Source organism: Betta splendens, chromosome 12, assembly GCF_900634795.4.
Source record: "Betta splendens chromosome 12, fBetSpl5.4, whole genome shotgun sequence".
NCBI lineage: Eukaryota > Metazoa > Chordata > Actinopteri > Anabantiformes > Osphronemidae > Betta > Betta splendens.
The window spans coordinates 11,640,366-11,656,100 of record NC_040892.2 but is presented as its reverse complement, the minus strand read 5'-3'; the positions used below and the strand labels follow the sequence as shown (position 1 = coordinate 11,656,100).

At 44.4% G+C, this 15,735-nt stretch overlaps 1 protein-coding gene, 1 long non-coding RNA gene and 1 pseudogene across 6 annotated transcripts; 1 reads left to right on the top strand and 2 right to left on the bottom strand.

The window, feature by feature from the left end:
• Positions 1-606: 606 nt before the first annotated feature.
• hmgcs1 (3-hydroxy-3-methylglutaryl-CoA synthase 1 (soluble)) lies at positions 607-6,477 on the top strand. Of its 5 annotated transcripts, XM_029169765.3 has the most exons (11): positions 607-752; positions 1,690-2,162; positions 2,536-2,661; positions 2,907-3,071; positions 3,474-3,642; positions 4,199-4,369; positions 4,659-4,765; positions 4,847-4,972; positions 5,055-5,212; positions 5,466-5,564; positions 5,715-6,477. In XM_029169765.3, the coding sequence occupies exons 2-10, from the start codon at positions 1,715-1,717 to the stop codon at positions 5,541-5,543; spliced, it is 1,548 nt and encodes a 515-aa protein (XP_029025598.1). In that variant the 5' UTR covers positions 607-752; positions 1,690-1,714; the 3' UTR covers positions 5,544-5,564; positions 5,715-6,477. The 5 variants fall into 5 exon arrangements, with proteins under 5 accessions (XP_029025598.1, XP_029025594.1, XP_029025597.1 ...); XM_029169761.3 differs by having other exon boundaries at positions 5,466-6,477; XM_029169764.3 differs by lacking the exon at positions 607-752 and adding an exon at positions 835-965 and having other exon boundaries at positions 5,466-6,477.
• A 650-nt stretch (positions 6,478-7,127) lies between these two features.
• LOC114867243 (GTPase IMAP family member 9-like) lies at positions 7,128-15,706 on the bottom strand (annotated as a pseudogene).
• LOC129604927 (uncharacterized) lies at positions 13,183-15,096 on the bottom strand. Its single transcript, XR_008696276.1, has 2 exons — positions 14,238-15,096; positions 13,183-13,963 (listed from the first exon to the last, which is right to left on the bottom strand). It is a non-coding gene; the product is annotated as an uncharacterized LOC129604927 (long non-coding RNA).
• Positions 15,707-15,735: the final 29 nt, after the last annotated feature.

Genomic DNA, 15,735 nt, shown 5'->3' with positions numbered 1-15,735 from the left:
AGTTGAATCATGTGACATTAGTTTTGTCAGACTATTTAAATTGTTCTTGTTTGATTTTTTTCTTTGTGAATAATGTCATTACATTTTGAGCTTTATTTTTATTTGAGCATTAATAAGATGATTTAAATCCTACAGGTGCATTAGCTCTGAGCCTGGAGCTGCTCCCTCACCCTGGACTTGGAAACTCTGGGACTCACTATGTGAGGTGCACTATGAGATCATATCTATTTTCGAAATTTATTGGTTTGAGGTTTATGATAATATTTAATTTGATGTTTTTTATTTACTAGATTTCCACTGCTTTGAACTGAGCTCTGACTTCTGAGCTTTTGGGGCAATCAAGTTTTAGTTTGCCGTTAATTTTAGCACATAAAAGATCACTGTAGATATTTTTAATGATGAATAACTATTAACTCGGCTACTGACTGTTGCAGGTCTGTTACTACGATCCTGCGTCTCCCGCGCCAGGAATTAATTTCCCTAGGTGATTGGTTCCCTTTCTCTCACCAGACATCGTACATGTCATGCGATTGGACGTCTTCAACGGCGATGGCGCGTGGTGGTGGTTCGTACCCTCCGATTGGCCAGAAACCTCCAAGTCTGGGTAGTGCCGTGTCTTGTGCGTGAGCTGTGATTGGCTGGGAAGCCAAGCGCTGTGAGTACGGGCTGTACGCTGCTCTGTCATCGTCAATATAAACGCCATCGTGCAGGGCCGGGTGCCGTTAACCCCGGATTAGTCATCCTCAACACAGGTGAGAAGCTTAACCGGCACACTTCTAAATTCAGAGTAATACTATTGGTGGTTGGGCGTTTGGTAACTAGTAATAAAACAAGAAACAAGCCGCTAAGCGTTAAAATGCGTTAAATAGGAAGCCGGTCCGTCAACTATCTGGTCCGGGTTGACACCATTGCGCTCAACCTCTCTCGGTAACGCTGCCTCTGGTTGATGACCGTGACATTCCGTGGTAGGATTTATGTCCGGATAATACTTACAAATGTAGGAATGAACTAGCCTTCCTTTACTATAACACTAACCGGGTGATTCGTGTGACACTAACGTGTTAATGAGGTCGGAACTTGGCATAGCTACGTAGGACAAGTTCCTGAAAACACGTTTAACCTTTCACCCAGTTTGTCCTCATCCCACTGTTTGAGCGATAACGACACTATATTACTGAGCACCACGTCGCGTTAGCGGTAGTTCGGGGTTCTGGTTAGTTGCTAAGTGTCCAACGCACAAACAGCAGCTGTTTACCTAGCTAGCATTAGCGTTGTTTACTTGTCACTCTAAAGTCCGACCTCGCAGCGTCCGCGCGTGTAGCGTTACAGCTGACACGGGACCGCGATCACCGTAACCTTGACAGGCTGAGGACGGTGGAGCGACAAGCTTCTTATGTCCTAAGACACTATGGGCGCACAGCTCAGGTATAGTCTGACAGTGATGTGAACGCTGCTAACCTGTCAGCTGACCGTGACCAGCGCCCAGTGTTCAGCAGCTATAACGTATACGGTGCTAAACGACGTGATTCTTGAGTTGTACTCGTTTCGGTTCCAGTCGTTTTGTGTCCACCAGCTTCTTTCGCTTAAGACTGAACCTGCTCCAACGTGTGGAGCCATGAGCATAATACTGTGACAAAGTTATGTATGTATAATATAATAATATATGTCTGTCGCATTAATTTGATGCAGAACCTGAAACCCATCCAACTTGAAGATGCCTGGATCAGCCCTGACTAGTTGCTTGGGCCCGTGGCCTAAAGATGTGGGTATTATTGCCATGGAACTGTATTTCCCTGCACAGTACGTAGACCAGGCCGAACTGGAGCAGTACGATGAAGTGCCAGCGGGCAAATACACGGTGGGCCTGGGCCAGGCCCGCATGGGCTTCTGTTCTGACCGCGAGGACATCAACTCCCTGTGCCTGACTGTGGTCCAGAGGCTCATGGAGAGGAACGGCCTGTCCTACGACAGCGTGGGTCGACTAGAGGTCGGCACCGAGACCATCATCGACAAGTCCAAGTCCGTCAAGACGGTGCTCATGCAGCTGTTTGAGGACTCTGGGAATACAGATGTGGAGGGCATTGACACCACAAACGCTTGCTACGGTGGTACAGCTGCACTCTTTAATGCTGTTAACTGGGTGGAGTCCAGCTCATGGGATGGTGAGTGTGTTGGTGTCTTTTGTACCTTTTTTAGAAGTAAACACATTTTCTTTTTACTGTCCTCTTAGATGTTTTAAATTCCCACCTTGAGGGAAGTTTGTTCAAGTCTCCTGTTTTACTCCAAATACTGTCTCTGCACTAAACAGGCAGCATCTGAGCTTTCCAGTGACTAATCCTGCTTTCCCAGTATCACACACCCAGCTCCGCTGTGTGAAGTTTTCAATAACTAACCCTCAGTTCAACAAAAGCAGCACAGTGAACTGAGGGACCAAAACAAGTGCTTTAAGTCACCCTGTGATGTTGCTGTCTTTTAACTTTGTCCATGTATTAAGACTTGTGTTTCATGCTTTGTTGCGATATGTCCTCTGTGCAGGCCGCTATGCTTTAGTGGTAGCTGGGGATATTGCCGTCTATGCCACAGGAAACGCCCGGCCTACGGGTGGTGCTGGGGCAGTGGCCATGCTGGTCGGACCTAACGCTCCTCTGGCCTTTGAACGAGGTCAGTTACCTGATAACATGATCAGCTTATTAATCCTGCACTGTTCATCCCATGATCCACATGTTCAGTCCTCATTTTGATTTGTACAAAGAGGTTTTCTCAATCATGCATCACATCTGTGCTCAACCGTCTGCAGTGGTTGGTAACCTGGCATTTAACTGTAGTAAAGATTCTGATCAGTGAATGGACATAGCGGTTGAGTACTTCATGCAGTGTGAGTGTTGCTGATGATTGATGTGTTGCAGGTCTGCGAGGCACACACATGCAGCACGCCTATGACTTCTATAAGCCGGACCTGGTGTCGGAGTACCCCGTGGTGGACGGCAAGCTGTCCATAGAATGCTACCTGAGCGCCTTGGACCGCTGCTACTTGGTGTATCGCAACAAGATTCAAGCTCAGTGGCAAAGAGGTGAGTGGATGCCTGTCAGCCTGCACAGATGATCACGCTGCAGCTTTGGCCTGAGAACCTGGACTAAAGCTGCACATGATTTATTCCCATTTTTTGCTCTGTAAGGACAAGGCTGTAAATCGCCCTGAGGACATTCCACGGTTAACTGCATAATTAGTTAAGAGGGTTTAGGGTTTTACCTGTTAGCTCAGCTAAGAAGCTTGTGTGAGTGACAATAAACAACATTTACATTTGGTCAAATACGTTTATTCAGAGCAACCAACACAAAGCTGTATCTGACCCATTCTAAACCTGCCCTCAGTGGAAGCTGTACATCCAAGGTTGTCTTCGAATTAAACTAAGCAACTATTTAAACCTAGAGTATTGGAGATTTCTGTGGTCTGATTGCCCTTTTTTTGACAGAGGGTCTAGAGAAGAGCTTCAACCTGGAAGACTTTGGTTATTTAGTCTTTCACTCCCCGTACTGCAAGCTTGTCCAGAAATCGTTGGCCAGGCTGATGCTGAATGACTTTCTGAACTGTCCCAACCCCAACACCGAGACTGGACCCTTCAACGGCCTCGACGCCTTCAGGTAAACGGTGAAACTGCTTCAACATTAAACAGACTGTCCTCGGGAGAGGCTCCTGGATCAGTCAACACAAACACAGTTATGTCAGTCAGCTTTGTAGTAATGGGGCAGTAACGGTTGGTACATGAAGCTGCTGGCTAGACCTCCTCCGGTCAGATAGTAGCTCCTTCCCTCACAGATCCTTTGCAAACTGGCAGCGATAGAACACGTACTGTAGGAATGTGTGAATTGTTCCGTTTCCACAAAGCAAAGCTCATTCAGAGGACAAGAAATATTAATGACATTGGCAAGACGGCGTGTGAGCAGTGGAAGCATTCAGACCGACTGATGTGCTGCTACCTGGGTTTTGGTTTTTACTTGTCCCAGCTGCGAAGTAGGGAAATAAACGTTAGAGAAAGTCTGAGACACTGGAAGCAAAAAGTTGGGTTCCACACGGAGTTCTGGTACACGTGCTTCGTGCAGTATGAACAATAATTTGTAACGGAGCCTCATGCTATGACCAACCTGCTGTTTAATCACTCAGACTGTGTTGCTAATCATGTGTCTGTGTTGGTGACAGGGACGTACGGCCAGAAGACACCTACTTCGATCGGGATGTGGAGAAAGCGTTTATGAAAGCCAGCGCAGACTTGTTTGAGAGGAAGACAAAGTCCTCTCTGTTGATCTCAAATCAGAATGGAAACATGTACACACCTTCTGTGTATGGTTGCCTGGCATCAGTTATTGCACAGTGAGTCTCATTTCTTTCCTTTTTTAGGAGGCCTCCAGCCTGGACTCTGGTCTCCACCTCCTGTAGTGAAAGACAACAACAAACAGTCTGACAGTTTCCACACAATCACGTTCTAGCTGGTTTTAAACAGTCCAGCTCTGACCCCACACTCAGACTCATACTTCTGTTGTTTCACCTCCAATTAGCTGATACAAATGCCCCCCAACCACTGAGATTATAAACACATATTCTGTACATACTAAGTTTATCGATAACAAGCTGCAATGCTCCGCTTGGTTTGTTTAAACAGGCAGACGCCCTCACAGTTGGCCGGGCAGAGGGTTGGAGTTTTCTCCTACGGCTCAGGATTTGCTGCTACTCTCTATTCCCTCAGAGTCACGCAGGACTCCACGCCAGGTAAGCGAGACTCTGCTTCACCTAGGTTGACCCGGGCGGATGTAAACAGAAATTACAATTAGTTGTATGTCTGTGTGTCAGGATCGAGTCTGGACAAACTTGTGTCAAGCCTGAGTGACCTCAAAGTCCGACTGGATGCGAGGACAAAGGTGTCGCCGGCGGTTTTCTCTGAGAACATGAAGCTGAGGGAGGAGACTCATCACATAGGTGGGAGCCTGTGGCTGATGACCCGTTGTGACACTCCGTGAATACAGTGCGTTTGACCCGTGTGTGAAATGTGTCCGTACAGCCAGCTACGTCCCTCGCAGCTCGGTGGAGGAGCTCTTCCCAGGGACCTGGTACCTGACGCGGGTGGATGAGAAGCACCGGCGTGAATACGCCCGCAGGCCTCTGGACAACGGGCTGCTGGTGGATGTGGAGCGCGTTCACGCCAGGAACACGGCCGAGGTACCACACGTAGTCCTTGTGAGGAGTAGACTCTGACGTTAGCTTAGCCCCTTCACTGCTAACGCCGTAGATGAAGAGGGGCGTCTTCAGTCTATTAAGGGCAGCTAAGCATCAGGTGCTAATGTGAAGGTGACCTTTAATCACATTTCACCTGTGCTGCTTTTAGCTCAGACTCTTCCAACATCACCTGACATAACTAAGCCGTTAAGGAGCCACCAGTTGTGTGTTGACGCTTGTCTGTTGTCGTCCTCAGCACATTCCCAGTCCGGCTAAGAAGATGCCACGTATCCCCTCAGCCAACAGCGGCCATGACACGGCTGTCAGTAACTGAGAGGCTGCAGACACCTCGGAGGTACAGAAACTAGACGAACCTCACAGTGACGATGGAGACCTGTGCACAGCTGGAGACGATTCTCTCCTTCCACCTGATTTCATCAACTTTACGTTTACATTTTTACAAATTTACAGTTTATGCAGAATGCACCTTTTTGTATGTGGGAAGGTGCTGACAAGCCTGCTGTTCTGGCAGCTGGTAACAGGAGGAGGAAATGGACATGACCATCATAACTGCTGCTGAGCGGCAGCAGTGACGTCATTCAGGACCTTTGGCTCCTACAGGATGCAGCAGCTTCATCAGGAACCAGGGTGCGAGTCTAGTGGACACGTGCTGGGTCTTCTTCTAAACTGCTGGTCTCAATTTCAATCAGGATCTGTAGATATGTGCACATGGACTAACTATTTATGAAGAAGCTACAAGTGTTGGCTTAGTTAATTAGTAAATTATCTGAAGTTACTCTGTTCAGTTCTTGGCTGTTGGTCAAAAGAGCAGATGTGCTGAAATCTAAACACTTTGTTTCTGAATCAATCAAACATCGTCATCCTAAACCTTTAATTACATGTAAAGTCACACGTTCACGGCTTTGATGTATTCAACTGCAGCATTAACAGTGGGACAGTGAATTGACTAAGGCTTCAGTAAGTAAAGCTGTGGACGGTTGGTCTCTGGGTTCAGACCAGTGAGGAGTCACTATGTTCCTGAGAAGCCTTCCAAAAAACATGTATGAAATGTAAACAGACTAAATAACTCTTATAATGTACAGATATTTTATATTGTACAGTTGCATTTGGTTCCTCTGAAGTCGGACCCTGCTCCAATCTGAGTTGGTTTGGTTCCAGGGGCCCATCTCAGGTTATACTGTATATGTGTAGTAGATACATGTATGTAAACATGTAGCTTTAGAATAAATGAACACTGAACAAACGTGTGTGTGTGTGTTGCTCCAGCGTCACTGATGAAGGCAATGAATCAGAGAAGCTCAGCTCTGATCTGCTGAACTGGACAGACAATGGTTCCAACATAAGAAAGACGGTTTGACATTATAAACTCATTGATCTGCTACAACCAGACAAACATCCATTGTTGGTTAAAAAAAAACACCCAGGTTTGGGTTCAGTTCTGCACCCACCCACAGGGTCATAGCTGTTTGAGACTACTGTCCCTTTAAATCTCAGCAGCAATGATTTCAATATAAACATAAAACCACAACCCTTGGAAAAAAAAATTCATCAGCATCTTCCAACAAGTGACATAAACCAATGATCAGATCCATCAGCTTCAGCTCTGCTGCTCACTTTGGTCGTCTGTTCCCTCATAGATCACATGGAGTTAACTTCATGATTAATTCTTCCAAGTCTCCTTACTTAGACTCAATCCAACCAGTGTCAGGATGTATGGTAGTCTTTCTCACATAATCATAATCATAATCATTCTGAGTAAGACTGGATTCCACAGCAGCAGATCTTCTAAACTAGTTCTACCACTTAGAAATTGTGGAAGTGTCTGACATTCACATTGTAGGTGCATTCCCACCTACAGAATAAAGAGACAGAATAAAAAAAAATCCAGGAAATCACATGATTTTTAAAGCCTTTAATCGGTTTTGCACTGCTGAGAAATGGCAAGAATTCTGTCTCTCAAAGACCTGTTACTGGTCCACCTTTACTCCACTCATCAAGCTAAATTAGTAGCACCTGTCCACCCCACAGTCAGTCAGACAGAGGTGTCAAAAGACACTAGAGACAAAACTGTACCTCCACAAGGCTGGAAAGGGCTACGGGGCAATTATCAAGCAGCCTGGTGAAAACAGATCAACTGTTGGAGCAACTGTTAAAAAATGGAAGAGGCTAAAGACGACTGTCCATCTCCCTCGGACTGGGGCGCCATGCAAGATCTCAGCTTGTGGGATATCACTGATGATAAGAAAGGTGAAGAATCAGCCTAGAACTACAAGGGAAGAGCTGATCACTGATATGAGGAGAGCTGGGACAAAGGTCAAAGGTCACTGTCAGTAGAATATAGGGATGAGTTGCTTCCTAACACCATCCCTACTGTGAAGCATGGGGGTGGTAACATCATGCTTTGGGGGTGCTTTTCTGCCAAGGGGACAGGACGTCGTATTAAGGTATTAAGTCAGAGCACTGAAGATGGGTGGTGGCTGGGTCTTCCAACATGACAACGACCCGAAGAACACAGCCAGGAAACCATGGAGTGGCTCTGTAAGAACCATATCAAGGTTCTGGATTGGCCTAGACAGTCTCCAGAACCTCAATGCACTTGAACATCTTTGGAGGGAGCTTAAACTCCGCGTTGCTCAGCAGAAGCCCCGAAACCAGACTGATCTGAAGGAGGTCTGTGTGGAGGAGTGGCCCGAAATCCCTGCTACAGTGTGAGCAAACCTGTCAAGAACTCCTCTGTAACTGCAAACAAAGGTTTCTGTGTTAAACACTGATTTTCTCAGATATTAATACTTATGTTCAGCAGTGCAGGACAAAAAAATTCCCTCACACCTACAATGTGAATTTCAGACCCCTCCATAACTTCTAAACCACTCTGGTTCCGCTGTGGCTGACGACTTCAGGATGTGCATTTGAGCTTCAGGGTCTGATGATAAACGATGATGTCTGGCATGGGGTCCGTGGGTACAGTCTGTTCTAGAACGTGACAGACCCCCCTCTCTAAACGCCTCATAATACCGAGTCAGCTCATCCACCTCCGACTGCAGCCGCTTCTCCACCTGCTGATGTTCCTCCACAGCTTCTTCCAGCTTCTTCTCGTACTTTGTCTACACAGCTTTAACTGCCTCCTCCAGTTGTTTTTGGTAGAACTGCTTCAGTTGTGACTCTCTCTGACTTAACATTTCCATCTTTTCCAGGTAGTTGGTGTAGTTGGAGTAGAACTCTCCTCCATTTTCAGCCACCATCTTGTCCACCTTCTCCAGTAGGTCCAGGACCTGACCCCGATCATTAGTTTTATTATTGTTGAGGATGTGGTGTCTGTGTCCAACCCTCTTTAAGACCCCTTGCAACTCAGGCCCGGCCTCTTCCAGCTGTTTTTCCGTGTCTGCCTCGCTGTCGTCATCCTGGGTGAAGAGGATGATGGTGTATCTCCAGGCATCTTCTCCAAAGATCTCCTCCACTTGTTTCACAGCATCTTGCTCCTCGTCAGTAAAAGGCCTCACTTTGATGACCAGCAGGACGGCGTGAGGTCCTGGAGCCGACATGTTGATGCATTTAGCGATCTCTCTCTTTACTCTGGTCTCAGGTGTCAAAGAGGCCCGGTGTGTCAATAATGGTCAGGTCTCTGCCAAACACCTCGCCTCTGCATTTAACACACTGTTTGGTCACTGGGGAGGAAAATGCACACTGTTTACTATGAAATCAAATACACCATCACAAAACTCAAGAACCCAACTAGAAAACTAACGTATCTGTTAGTGAAGCTGCTACAGATGCTGGACGTCCTTCACACACTGAGCTCCTCTAGTTTCTATCTATTCACCTATTAAGGTCCTAAGCCTTTATCGTCAAGTAAAAACGTATTCATTAATATTAAAAAACTATTCTTGAGGCCTTTTACAAGGTAACATAACAACCAAACCAATAGTCTGACCTGGATGAATGTGAACCTGCTTTTCTGGATGAAAAGTGGCAAAAGCGGCTGCTAAATTTAGCTGCTAATCTTTACAACACATTTTTTGACTATATCAACTATTATGTTAGCAACAACTTTTTACCTAAAAAGCAGCTGCTCTCAGTTTACGCTGTAGAAGAAATTAAATTAAGAAATTAATTAAGAAATTAAATCTGCAGGAGACAGAATGTGTATGGAGTCAAATTAAGGTCACACTAGATCTGTGCGTGTTTAAAACAATCTGTGTGTGCGTAGCCAGATTTGTACTCGTAGACTTAGTGAGCCATGCATGACCATGCTTACACTTATAATTTGGGGCATCAAAGTGTGAAGTGTGACTCTCGTGATTTGTGGAGGCGATGCAGTTGCGCAAATGTAAAATTTAGCCGACAGGCTCTTAGCAATGCCATGCTATGTTACGGTGCAGCTGGAGTTAAGGTGGGTACGTTACCGCGGTGAAGTTGGTTTGACGTTGGACATTCAACAGACATTCGACCGAAAGTACCTCCAGACAAGCGGTCCGCGTATGAACAAGCGATGCGCATTTCGTGTTCGCTACGCGTACACAGAACGAGACCACTCGGTACACGAAGACGATGACTTAGGGACCGTCGATAAATTATTTGAATTTTCAAGAAATTAATAATTCAATAGCGTCCAAACCATATGACCTACTGGTTCAAAACCTGCTCCAATCTGTGTGTCTACATGTACTTCACAGGGCACAACCTTTTTTCTGAGGAAATAGTCACGTTGCATATTTTTCTATAATATTTTTGTGTAAATATTACTGTAATTTTTCAATATCACCCACACCATATGACCTACTGGTTCAAAACCTGCTCCAAACTATGTGTCTACATGTCCTTCACAGGGCACAACCATTTATATGAGGAAATAGTCATGTTGCATATTTTTCTATAATATTTTTGTGTAAATATTAATGTAATTTTTCAATACCATCCACACCATATGACCTACTGGTTCAAAACCTGCTCCAATCTATGTGTCTACATGTCCTTCACATGGCACAGCCATTTATGAGGAAATAGTAATGTTGCATATTTTTCTATAATATTTTAGTATAAATATTGTAAATTTTCAATACCATCCACACCATATGACCTACTGGTTCAAAACCTGCTCCAAACTGTGTGTCTATGTGTCCTTCTTGGGGCACAACCATATTTGTTGTTTCATTAACACTAAAATATTATTGAAAAAAAAGCAACATGACTATGTAATCTACCCACAGAGGTTGCAAGCCAGTGACCTTTGATCCAGTCCCAAGCCTGGATCAATAGAGAGTGTTGCATTAAGAAGGGCATCCGGCGTAAAACTTGCCAATAACAACTATGTAAATTGTCCATAGGAATTTCATACTGGATCGGTCGATCCAGTATGAACCGATGCTGTTAACCTATAGCGTGCTGGTGGAAATTGGGCTACTGTTAGTCAAAGAAGGAGTGCAGACAGAAGGGTTTGTGGACAGAGAGAGAACAGGAAAGGCAGGAGCATAGATCTAAGAATAGAGACTCTTAACGTTGGTGCAGTGACAGGGAAAGTGGTGTGTTCTACCATGGTGTGTATAGGAAGAGAAACGAGAAACGGGGTAGGAGTGATCCTGAAGGGTGGGTTGTGAACAATGTTCTAGAGGTGAAAAGACAGGGTGACAGGGTGATCAGCCTAAAGCTAGAAATTGAAGGGATGATGGTAAATGTAGACAGTGGGTATGCTCCACAAGTGGCTGTGAGTTGGAAGAGAAGGAGAGATTCTGGAGTGACTTAGATGAGGTCATAGAGAGTGTACCCAGAAGAGAGAGGGGACTGGTTGGAGCAGACTTCAATAGGCATGTTGGTGAGAGGAACAGGGGTGATGAGGAGGTGATGGGCAGGTTTGGTGTAAAGGAAAGAGTCCCTAGAAGGACAGATGGTGGTGGACTTTGCTAAGAGGATGGAAATGGCTGTAGTCAACACTTACTTCCGGAATAGAGAGGAACACAGAGTGACACACAAGAGTGGAGGTAAGAGCATGCAGGTGGACTACATCCTATGTAGACATTTGAGAGAGGTTAGTGACTGCAAAGTGTTGGTAGGAGAGAGTGTAGCCAGACAGCACCGCATGGTGGTGAGTAAGATGACAGAAAATAAGACCAAGTGGTGGAAGCTAAAGAATGAAGAAACCTGTGAATTAAGGCAGAAGTTGAGACAGGCTCTGGGTGGTCAGGAAGACCTTCCAGGTGACTGGGAAACTACAGCAGAGGTTATCAGGGAAACAGGTAGGAAAGTGCTTGGTATGTCATCTGGATGGAGGAAAGAAGATAAAGACACTTGGTGGTGGAATGAGGAAGTACAGGAATGCATCCAGAGGAAGAGGTTGGATAAAAGGAAGTGGGATGTAGAAAGAACTAAGGAAAGTAGACAGGACTACAAATGAAGCTCAGAGCAGAGTTAAGAGGTGGCAAAGGGCAAACAGAAAGCTTACTATAAGCTGTATGACAGGTTAGAGACAAAGGAAGAAGAGAAGGACTTGTACAGACTAGCCAGACAGAGTGATAGAGTTGAGAAGGACGTGCAACAGATAAGGGTTATTAAAGACAGTGATGGAAAGGTGCTAACAACCCAGGAGAGTGTGCAGAGAAGATAAAAGGAGGATTCTAAGGAGCTGATGAATGAGGAGAATGACAGGGAAAGAGGGGAGGAAGATGTGGATGTTGTGGAGCAGGAAATAAAAGAAACAGATGAGGTGAGCAAAGCTATGAGAAGGATGAAGAGTGAAAAGGATGTTGGCCCTGACGACGTACCTGTAGAGGTGTGAAAGTGTCCAGAAGAGACAGCGGTGGAGTTTCCAACCAGTTTGTTTGGGAGAAGATGCCCGAAGAATGGAAGAGAAGTTTTCTGGTGTGGAGTATAGTTTCATGCCCTGTAAGAGCACCACCGATGCCATGAGGTAAAGAAGGTGCAGGGGTTCACGTACTTGGGGTCAACAGTTCAGTGTGATGGGGAGTGTTGAAAAGAGGTTTGAGCAAGACTCAAAAGAAGGGTTTTCAAGACAGCGGTGAGACCAGCTCTGCTCTGTGGTTTAAAAATGATAGCAGTGAGAAAGAGACAAGAGGCAGAGATGAAGGTAGCGGAGATGAAAATGCTGAGCTTAGGAGTGACAAGATTGGGCAGAATCAGGAACAAGCTCATCAAAGGGACAGCTCACGTTGCATGTATAAGCAACAGAGTCAGAGAATCCAGACTGAGATGGTGAGATGTAGACACACATTTTGGAGCAGGTCTTGGACCAGTAGGTCACATGGTTTTGGCAGTATTGAAATATTACAGTATTACTTATACAAATATTATAGAAAAATATGCAAGATGATTTGATCCTAATAAAAGTTGTTGTGCCCTGTGAAGGAGATGTAGATGAACATTTCAGACAAGGTTTTGAACCAGTAGGTCACATGGTGTGGATGGTATTGAAAATGTACAGTAATATTTATACTAAAATATTATAGAATACGCAACATAACTATTTTCTCAAAAAAATGGTTGTGCCCTGTGAAGGGGATGTAGATGAACATTTCAGAGAAGGTTTTGAACCAGTAGGTCATATGGTGTGGACGGTATTGAAATATTACAGTAATATTTATACTAAAATATTATAAAGAAATATGAAAGATGATTTTATCTTCATAAAAAGGGCTGTGCCCTGTGAAGGAGATGTAGACACACAGTTTAGAGCAGGTTTTGAACCAGTAGGTCATATGGTGTGGATGGTATTGAAAAATTACAGTAATATTTATACTAAAATATTATAGAAAAATATGGAACATGACTGTTTTCTCATATAAATGGTTGTGCCCTGTGCCCGTAGCGAAAACGAAATGCGGATCGCTTGTTCAAACACGGACCGCTTGTCTGGAGGTACTTTCGGTCGAATGTCTGTTGAATGTCCAGCGTCAAACTAACTTCACCGCGGTGGGTACGTTCCAGTAACGCTGCCGGTGTGACTCTGTGTGATCGTTTATCAGACAACAACAAACACGTTTACTTTAACAATGGTTTTAAACAGCCTGATATATAATGCTTTTTTTAGACAGGCTTGGATTTCAGTGTAGAATCACGGTGTTTATCGCTCATCATCACCGTCTACAAGGAGACAGACGCCCAGTGTTGCTGCAGAAAGCTTGGTTTGAGAAATCGTGATCGTTTATTTAGTTCGCAGCATTCACTTTCAACCGTCAGCTGAGACCTGCACCGCTCTGACTCTGCTTCGCTTCGCCCACAGTTTACTTAGGCGCTGACAGCGCCTGCCGGCAGGTAACAAAAGAATCGGTAAAGAACAAGACGCTCCTGATCGTTCACAACACGACACAAAACACAAGTTAAACGCTGTGCTCCGTCCATAGATCACAGTCACTACTGTAGGCAACGTAAACCAAGGCATTAACGGGGACAGCTAACATTATGTCACCTAGGTAAACTCACCGGAAAAAATCTGGTTACGCACGCACAAATCTAATGTGACCCTAATTTGACTCCACAAATGTGAGACAATGTGAGTGTGTGTGCTTAAAGGACAGAGCTTTCGTATTCCAGGGTCCCAGCCCCGACACCTAAGTTATGACACTAACATTAATAAGTTAGGTCATTAACATATTAATATTGCAATGGACTAGATTCTAATACCAGCTGTGAATATTATAGTGAGCTGTATAATTTAAAGTGAACCAGGGACGTTTTCACACTTATAGGAAGCTTTACACTGTTACCTTCTGGTCTCCTTTGCTCCTGTGCAAACAGAGGCAAACAAATAAAATCACCAACTTTGTACAGAGCAATCCTTTGTTTGTTAAGGATGCTGGTCTACCTCCATCTTAACCATGACTGAAAGTAAAAGTAACCGATGAGATAGAACGGTCACCTAGTAATAATTTAACATAAATACGAATATGAATGAAATCTATAACTGCAGACTTAATTCAAACTGAAACCGACCAGAGCGTAAAACAACGTTACACATTCCAGATGAAACCTTGTAAAAGAGGAAATGAATCCAACTCACCTGTTAAACCCTCTGCCATCACTTCAGCGGTTCGTTACCATCCGTGATCTTTGGTTTGGTTCAGGCTCGTTTACCGGCAGATCAGCTGTGTACTGATCTGTGAATTGATTCAGTGCGAGTTTCGGTCAAGTTAACCTTTTGTTCGTCCGTCGTTTACTTTCTCTTTTCATATTGAGGCGTGCGATCTGTCCTATGGAAAACGACTGCTCACTTGACCGCAGTAAAACAACGGAGGAGACAAAACGCAGACTCATTATAAGGCGTGATCAGACTAGAACCAGGAAGAGAAGGCGACAGAAATCTGTGCAAGGTTTGTCTTTTAGTTTTCGTTTTTAAAACTCTCTCCACTAACTGTACACAGTTACTTTATTGCAAATCTATTCATTTAGTCAAACCTATAAAGGCTTAAACAAGCCATAGTTATATCACTTTGTTATATATTGCTTTTTGTCTGCAGCACATGTAAAATGTTAATTTCGAAAATATGTCTACTTTAAAATGATACATTTGAGATTGATGTGTTGATTGGTTTTAGTTATATACCTGTATTTTTTTAATCATTTTTTTAAATTTATTTATTTATTGCTGAAGCTACCGCTAACAAACCCTCCAAATATTTATATATATATTGCACACGTTAATAGCCTATTTTGAACACCTCCAGAATGTGAGGCAAACATGCAGATACACCTGTTTTTTATTAACTAACTAAGACGCTTTTTTCTAATTCTTACCAACTAAATTAATAACTTCTCTTTTTCAGCTTTTGGTGTATGTTAAATCAAACAGTTAAAACCTACATGCACCTGGTGGTCATGGGTTTTAAACTGTTGATCGCCAGACTGTACACACCATTTAAGATGCTAGGAGGAACAGCTTACCTTCGCCCACCGGCTGCTCTGGCTGGATCCTCCGGTTTCTCCAACGCTTGAAGCGACTCCAGAGCTTCAGAAGGCCCTGGGGCAAATGACGCCCCATTCCGCTTGCAAAGATCACAACAGAAATGGTTTTGTTATCAGTCTCTTTTAGTCCACTCGTGAACGTGTGGAGTCAAAGCCTGAAGTGACTAACGTCAGCGGTTTCCATGGCATTTATGCACATGCACGGACGTGCGTGAAAACGCAGGAGAGACGCAGACGTTGAAGACAGCGAGGAAGTCCTTCACTACTGACACTACGGTTGCCAGGGGCAGCTAACTTCTCTGCTTGACCCAACATACTGTGAAAAGTTGTTTTTTGTAGATAGAATAATTCCCCATGGTGTATTTTCTTCGTCTCATTATTTCCGCTTGATTTCGCCGCTTCCAGTGTTGTATATTATTGTAAAGTTTTTATCTAATCATATCTCAGCAGGCTTGTGTTGCCAGGATCATTGAATTCTTTCTGAGGCGTTCAGAACCAACAAAAACAGGCTCCTGTGCGCTGTACACGAACGGACAGTCACGATAACCAATCAGATCTCGAGACTTCTTCTTCGTCTTCTTCTTCTTCTTCTTTTC